Source organism: Lynx canadensis, chromosome C1 (assembly GCF_007474595.2).
Source record: "Lynx canadensis isolate LIC74 chromosome C1, mLynCan4.pri.v2, whole genome shotgun sequence".
NCBI classification, from domain to species: domain Eukaryota; kingdom Metazoa; phylum Chordata; class Mammalia; order Carnivora; family Felidae; genus Lynx; species Lynx canadensis.
In genome coordinates this window covers 156,422,661-156,431,092 of record NC_044310.1, presented here as the reverse complement: position 1 = coordinate 156,431,092, position 8,432 = coordinate 156,422,661, and the positions used below count along the sequence as shown (strand labels likewise).

General features: G+C 39.1%; 1 protein-coding gene across 1 annotated transcript; it reads right to left on the bottom strand.

Moving 5' to 3' along the window:
• Positions 1-3,029: 3,029 nt before the first annotated feature.
• Positions 3,030-8,004, bottom strand: B3GALT1 (beta-1,3-galactosyltransferase 1). The gene has a single exon (XM_032594432.1). The coding sequence runs from the start codon at positions 7,776-7,778 to the stop codon at positions 6,798-6,800; it is 981 nt and encodes a 326-aa protein (XP_032450323.1). The 5' UTR covers positions 7,779-8,004; the 3' UTR covers positions 3,030-6,797.
• Between the last annotated feature and the right edge of the window lie 428 nt (positions 8,005-8,432).

Below are 8,432 nucleotides of genomic sequence, written 5' to 3'. Positions count from 1 at the left end.
CTAAATTGTCATAACGGGTTATCTGAAGAACTTTTATATGCATTTGACATTATGCATGGTGACTACTGAATAAAATGCAAACCTCGTGTAAAATAGAAGTTTGGAACTTACCTGGCAGGTAAGTGAGTGCCAGGGGCTGGAGAAGGGGGCTGACTACAAAAGGGCAAGAGAATTTGGGAGGTGATGGAACTGCTCCATATCTGGCTGATGGTGGTGGTTATCCAAATGTATCATTTGGCAAAACTCATAGAACTGTACACTTAAAAGGGGTGAATATCAAAGTGTGTAAATTATGACTCCAAGAAAGTGGTGGGTGGGGTGTTCCAATCTGAAAACAAATGAAAATAATTACACGGACTTCACTGGAGTGGGGCTAGGGGTGGGACTTGGGGTGCATGTTCTTACCTGCAGAGGCAGCACGCTGCACTGGTTACAGACACAGCCTTTACAGCCAGAGGGCCTGAGCTCACTCTGTAAGTTACACAATTGTCTGTTGCCTCAGTTTCTTAATCTGTCACTTGAGATAACAGTAACACTACCTCAGTGGGGTTACTGTTAGGACTTAAGAAGCCAGAGGGATGGGCACTGAAAATTTAAGGCTTTGCAATGGGAGAGAGTCTGGTGTTTTCTTTTCCCTCACCTCATGCTTGGTGAGGTCATCCTTGTCCCTACTGAAAAATAGTCTTCATCACAAAAGCCCCACAAGTAACACTGCCCAGCCTGCCGTATCAGGCAGCCACTGCTGAGTAAACGCTCTGGAATAAACCTCAGAGAGAGAATAAATCACCTTTCACGCCATCCTCCCCCCAGGTGAGGACTGAGGTCATTGCAAGAGGCATAACAAATAGTCGACATAATGTACCAAACTAATAGATTCTATAAGGAAAACTAAATGGAAAATTTTTCTTGAGTGCTGGGCACCTCTGGCTGAAGAGACAGTGGAGCCAGTGTTATTATAGATGTAGTTGAATCAATAATACTTTTTCATTCATTTCTTTTTCATTTCACAAAAATGCCTATTTTAACCAGCAAAGAAGTAAGGAGATATTATCAAGGGCAATTTTTCATGCTCACATGGATTATATTCTGGGACACATCGTTCTTCTAAATAGTCCCATGTTTTTTTTTCTCTCAGAAATGTATTCAGTTCTCTTCCAGCAGTGTGAATTTATCTGGAAAGCTTTGACAATCAATTAAGTAAATGAGAAAATAGAATGCTTGTAATTATGATAATCAAGCTATATGAAACCCACCCTCTTAGGTCTAATACCCACACATCTTTAAGCAATATATTAATTAAGCTTTGGATAATTGTTACAATTAGAATCAAGTTTTTATAATTTTTAAAAATCACCCAGAGATAAAAAGGAAATATTTAAAAAATATATGCAGCTGTCGGTTTTTTTTTTTTTTTTCAACGTTTATTTATTTTTGGGACAGAGAGAGACAGAGCATGAACGGGGGAGGGGCAGAGAGAGAGGGAGACACAGAATCGGAAACAGGCTCCAGGCTCTGAGCCATGAGCCCAGAGCCTGACGCGGGGCTCGAACTCACGGACCGCGAGATCGTGACCTGGCTGAAGTCGGACGCTTAACCGACTGCGCCACCCAGGCGCCCCATGCAGCTGTCGGTTTTTAATGCAATTCATCCTCAGTGACTACATTGTCATTTCCCCGGCTGCATAGAAACAATTCCAGTATGCTTTATCAATGTGACTTTTCATTTACAATTGGAGGAAATGTGCATGTAACACCTTGGTCAGATGTCTCCCTGTTTCTTTAAGTCAGAGGTTGGCAAACTCTTCCTGTTAAAGGACCAAGTATTTTAAGCTTGCCGGCTAAGAGGCAAAATCGAAGATATCTGTGAACTTGCTTAAGAAACAGATCGCCACAGTTTCTGTACTAATGAAATTAAAATATAATAAAATAATAATTAAGTACATTTTTGGCAACACACATCTAATGAAAAGAGTAGAATTCTTACCATTGGGAAACCATGTTGCTTAGTTTGGGGTGCAACGTGAGTATCTCCCCTCATTGAGTCTTTGCCAATATTCATCCTGAAACCACTCTCAGAGCGTTGGCAGCAGTCTGGCTGTGGTTCACACAGGGTAGTCGGCCAGCCCCTGAGCAGTGTTCTCAACGTTAATGGGCCTGAGAATGGCCTAACCGGCTTGTTAATATAGATTGCCGAGTCACACCCCCAGGTTTCTGGTAAGTTCCAAGAATTTGCATTTCTAACAAAGTCCACTTGGTACTGATGCTCCTGGTTAAGACCAGGCTTTTACAATATTGCTCTTGATGTTGCTCCTTTAAAAAAAGTCACGCCGAATACAAATCTATATGTTTTACGTTTTCATTGTTTATGCCGCCTGTATTTTAGCTCACCTGATGGACTTAACTTTTTGAACTCTTGAGGTGCAGCGGCAGTAAATCCAGTTAAATTTCCATTAAAAAGTAAAGACCTATTTAAGTGAATTCAGGATTGATAATAAGAGGAACTTTTGTCTCTTAAATAGCTATTAGTCTCTTGTTTCCAAAGTCAGGCATCAGCAATCAGCATCTACTTGTCTGCCGTTAAGAATGCCTGAATAGCATTTTTCCAGTACGAGCAAACTTTTAAAATAGTATGCAATATTCCAAAAGATATATGTGGGTGACACATAAGAATGACAGTTTTATCTTGATTTAATAGGTCCTAATTCACCAAGCATGTTATCAATATACTGCTCTCTGAATTATAATTTGTTGACATGTTCAACCTGTCAGAATTTAAAAGAGACTTTCCTGAGGCCTCCAAGGGTCAAGGGAGATCCCAGTTTCCTAAATCCTCGGGCAGCCCGTAATCTCCGGACCAAACCATCTCTAAGTTGACTGCATTAGGCTCTTGGGATGAGCTCTGAATGATTTGAACTATTACCTATATTGAGGTCGCGGAGAAGGTTAATGATAAACAACAGGGCATCAGCTAATTTTAATGATCGCATCTCGCCAAAGAGGTTTTTTCCAGAAAAGAAGCACAGTGGAAAATATGTTCTCCTTCTGTTTATTTGTCCCAATGGTTTAAAAAAATCAGCTTTACGGAACCATAATCTTCCTCATGACAGATGGGCTTATACATTGGCATCGTGCTTTCAATCCACAGTTTACATTTCAAGAGGAAGGTGAAGAAACTGAATGTAAAGACATCTATTTTTCAGTGTTATAACATTGATACAAAAAATAGTATTCTGATTAGCAGCTTGATTGGCAACCCATGTAACCCTAAATAGTACTACAAACCTGGAGAGTGCACTTTTACAGACAAGTACGTTTGGCGAAATAGTATGTACAATTTTGACAAATAAATACATAAATAAACAATCATTCATATATAACGATATACCTAAATGTCAATTATCATCAACAAGCGTTTCTAGTAAATTACTTCTTTCATTCACAAGTTACTTTGTTGCTTATAAAAACTATCCTCACCTTTACAGAAGAAATGACAGAATCAATTCCCCCACTAAACCCACATATTAGGAAAGGTAGAAAATGAATCCCAGAAGCTTTATGTAAATGTTCCATTGTCTTTTGATAGAAGAGGTTTGACTGAAAAACTCCTTCCTCAGCTTCTCTGTAAAGAGTTTGTTTCCCCCATATCATCACACAAAGGGGTTTTGTTCTTCTGATTTTAATCCAAATCGAAAACGATGTTCATTTTTTTGATTCCCGTTATTTAAAAATACAATATTATATATCGAAACTGGCATTTGGTTCAATAGAAGAAGACCCAAAGCCACGCAAACTAACCAGCAAAGATAAAACTTTTTTTTCCAAAAACAAACTTAAAAAGGAAAATTTAAGAATACAGACATTAATTATTGATACCTTTTGTTATCCAATGCATAATGAACACAACAGGTAGGGGGACAGTCAGAAGGTTTTTATAAAAATTCTCTGAACGACTCCTGGTACAACATTGAAACATTATTTTATGTAAGAGAAATGATAATACATTAAAAAATGGCTTAAATAATTGAAACCATAATTTGGCCGGCACCATAAAATTAAGAAAAGTAGAAAATTAGAGCTTTTTCATGATCACTTGACTTAAACTTTTTTTTTTTTGAACATTCAAAAAATGAAGGGCAATCATGCTTTCAGCTATTGAAACACTGGACAAATGGCTTTGCCTCACCGAGCTCCATGCAGAAGAAAATGTACATAACAAGCAGATTCTAGCTATACATACAGGGGAGAAGGGAAAAATGCCTTTAAAATATATACATATGGTCTTTGATGAATATTTACATGTTTGTCACATGGGCACTACCTAGCATAAAAAAGTTAGGAAATAGTTCTTTAAGACATATGATTCTCTGATTTTTGCTCCTTTTAAAGATTAGGGCTCTATTTATAGTGGATACACACACACACACACACACACACACACACAGAAAACAATTCATAGATGTACATATACGATGTTCGTAATGTGCAATTCCTTGACGCGAAGGTGGCTTGACTGAGCATAAGGTAAATGCAAAATGGTAGTATAAGACAGAGGCTTGATTCAGCTATGTGACTGAAACGCAAACCAAGCACAAAGTCATGAGACTTTTCCAATGACTGGAACTCACAGCAGTTGAGGGGTGGGGGTTAGAGAGGGCTCACCTTGTGCTGATCCATCTCTCCCCAGGCTACCTAATGCTGTTTTCCAATCAAACTCGGCAGTCCAGCTGTTTGATGAAGATGTATTGAAGGACAGGAAGGCCTGTCTCATATTGCATTCTTTGGGGCTGGGGATAAAAGATCCAGTGTTTTCAAGAAATAGGCCATGACTTCCATTTGTTCATTGTGTTTACTTGTTTGCTATCAACTTCTAGGGGGGGCTTCCAAAGGTCAGGTTAAAAGAAAAGTTATATTCTTTCAGTTGCAGGGCTTTCTTTGAATGAAAACAAACAAACAAAAAGAAGTTTTCTAATGAATAGATGATGTGCAATGTGGGGGTTTGCTGAGTGCCTGTTCTTCTGATAGAGGGGGGCTAGCTTTACCGGTCACTCTTCAAAGTTCTTATTGAGAATTCAGATCACTGTTTCCTGAGATCCAAGTTGATGGGATATAATACATTTTGCAAAGCATGTGATTCATTTATTGTAATACACTTCCAGCCAGAGGCTCCTCCCTGAAGAAACACAGCTGCCTTCACTTGCAGCACCCTGGGAAATCAAGGCAATGCACTGAAGTAAAAACTTGTTCATTGAAACCAGAAGAAATGGTAGAGAAATTGAAGCTTCTCCAAACACCTAAGATATCCAGGGAAAAGTCAAAAAATCTTAGAAGAACCAGATGCACGAACAGTTCATATTCGATCTTTCTTTTGGCAGATTTTACATTTAAGCTGATGTTACTACTACTGATTACAATGACCATCATTGTAATGAATTATTTTAGCATTTGGCATAACGCATGACACATTGCATTAGCACCTTGTAAACTAAGGATCTCAAGATTCTTAGGAAATGCAATTTGCTCTCACAGCACCTGTGAGGTAGGTGTTTTTTCCATCCATTTTATACATGAGTATACTGAAGCACAGCAAGGTTAAGACGCCTGCTCACATGACCCAGCAAAGATGATGGTATCAACAGGAACTGATTCCAAGCTTCTCCACCCTTCCTTCCCGTGAACCTCAATCACAGAGCTTGGAGCTCCCAGAATGCCTCCCAACAGCATTGCTGCTGGAGGTGCCTGGATGTTTCAGATGTTAGAGTATTACATCTGTCACCTACAGAGCTAAATCATCCAATAACATTGGTACCCATTGAAAGATTCTCTCACATGCTTTGCAAATGTGTGGGCGTGGCATCTCATACTATTGCTAAGTTTGCTTATGTTAATTTTAATGCAGACATAAATTTGTATTTTCTCCATGTAATTTATTGTTTTTCTGCCCTCCTTCCAACTTATTTCTACACATGTGCCTGCCTCTGTCAGAAATTGTAAAATGCACTTAGCAACACTGTATGGAGGCAGGCAGGTGAGATTACATTTGGCAAAATCTCCTTGGAGGCACCAGGTAATGTTTGTTCTGAAAGGGAAAAAAAAAAAAAAAAAAAAAAAAAAAAAGCTCTTGTTTATTTTGTTAAGTAGCATTTTATATACATTCCACCCAATGACCAGGTTTAATCCTTGGATGAGCAGGCAGAGTTGTCTTCCAAACATACAGGATATTTGATTTTCAAGTTTAGATTTCCATTTATTTAACTGCAGCCTTCCTGCCAGGCCTAAGTTCATTTCTTGCTGGAACGGCAAACTCTGTACATGTCCCATGGCAATATATGTAAAAATTCAATATAACAGCACACACAATGTTAATAATCACATCGAGCGTGTCTTCCTGACTGCGTATTATTTCTGAATTATTTCTGAAAAAGCGCTATTTACTTATTCATTTTTGCAGAGCTGATATGAAGACATTATAGTGAGTTTCAGTTTCCCAGAACCAGATTTTTATCTCAGATGCACAGTATGTAAATCCTAGCAGTTTTCAGGAAGTTGCTTTTTCAGATAAATGCAATGCCTTAGGACCTGAGAATGAAATCTGGCCCTTCAAACTTGTGTATTGTTTCTATGACCAGAGCCTGACATTTGTAAATTGGTAATCGAAGAAAGAAAGTAGGAGTGGGAAGAAAACCCTTTTTACAAAACCCCTTTGCCAGTTCATTTCCCTTGGTGACACCTATTAAATACCAACACCTTAGGCCCCATTTCTTAAAAAAGAAAAGAAATGTATTTACATTGGTAAAAATCCTAACATCTGAGATGTTTCTTGCTTGACATGTCATTCCAGATTCTGTGCATTTCTTCCGGAGAGATCTGATGCACGGTGATAACTCGGCGATACCTACACAAACTATAGGCCATTTTCCAGTGATTGAAGCCACTGTTCTGGAAAGGATGTATGCCCAGTTTTCGAAGACACAGTCCCACATATACATCTTCAAGGTGAAGCAGCCTTGTGTGGAGTGAAGTCTTATAAATGAGTTCAGCCACATCAGCTGAAAAGATATAGCCAGTTCCCGAACAGAACGGTGGGTAGTTACTGTCAGGGTACAAATCCCTGGGCATATACCACTTACTGCGGACGTCCCGGATTGGTCCTCCATTGATGACATAGCCAGTAAAATACCTTCTCCTTGGCTTGGTGGAGGGTTTTAGTAGTTTATAAATAAGGTTGTCCATGTTTACAAAAATGTCACTGTCTGTTTTCATGACATACTTGGCTTTTGAACAAAAAGTGGCCACCCATCTCATTCCCATTAATGTCTTAAGGGTAAGGTTATGGTAGGAGTCAATAAAGTCCTCCACAATAATGTCGTGGAAGATTTGGCTCTCTTGCTCCACCATCTGATTCAGAACAGGATCAGCGTTCTTGCCCAGGAGGAAGAGAGTGGCTATCTTGATCCCTTTGAAGTTGTTCTCATCCCCCCACGTCTCTCGGATTGCCTGGCGGGCATCGAATTCTTTGTGGGTGGTGCTGATGAGGATAACAAGGAAAGGAATGTTCTTTTCACATTTGGTGGGTTCATTTATAAGAAATTCAAAAGAATGTGGGTTTATAGGTCGAGTTCTTATGTTGCCAAAGGTGAAGTTTTTCCTGGCGACTGTTAGGTGGCTGAATGGCTTGGAGCCAGTGTAGGAAGAAGTGGGACGAGTTATACTCAGATACCAGAGGGCACTGGCCCAGCACACGACTGTCAAAACATATAGACAGGACACCTTTGAAGCCATTGTCTTGAGAGCACGTCTATTCCAAATATTGAAGAATATGCCTTCTTGGCATTAGTTTCTTTTCATCTTGCAAAGGCAGCATATTACTAATAAATCTTAAAGTTCGATAGAGAAGCGTGAGTGCGGGATTGTCCATGGGTCTTCGTGGCAGTCTGGCATCTGTGCATTCCCTCTACTTTCTTCCAAACTTGTTGGAAGGTTCCATCCCTCCCAAGTCTTCCTCTTAACTCTGCAAAATCAATAAAACACAGTTTTCATTAAGATTTATTCAGTTACTTTACATTCCCACATAAACAGAATAAGGGTGTTAGAATTACCCATGGTGACTAAAATAAAAAACATAATCATTCATTTCCACCACTACTGAAAACTCCCTAACACAACCAGCCTTCTTTTTCTCCCCTTGATAGAAATTATTTATGTATATTTATACCCAATTAATAAATATTAGATTATAAACTCTAGAAGAATATGAAGTAAACTGAACATTAGTAATTAAAACGAGTTTTCCCTTGTCACAAGAGGACTTCTTTGCTGTTAAATACCTTCGGACACTAAAGGCTTCTTTCAAGCAGGAGAGTCTCACATAGGGCCTTGTATCTCTTTTCCACGTTTCCAAGTCTGAGCTTTTGTTCACTTAATTCTGATGAAATA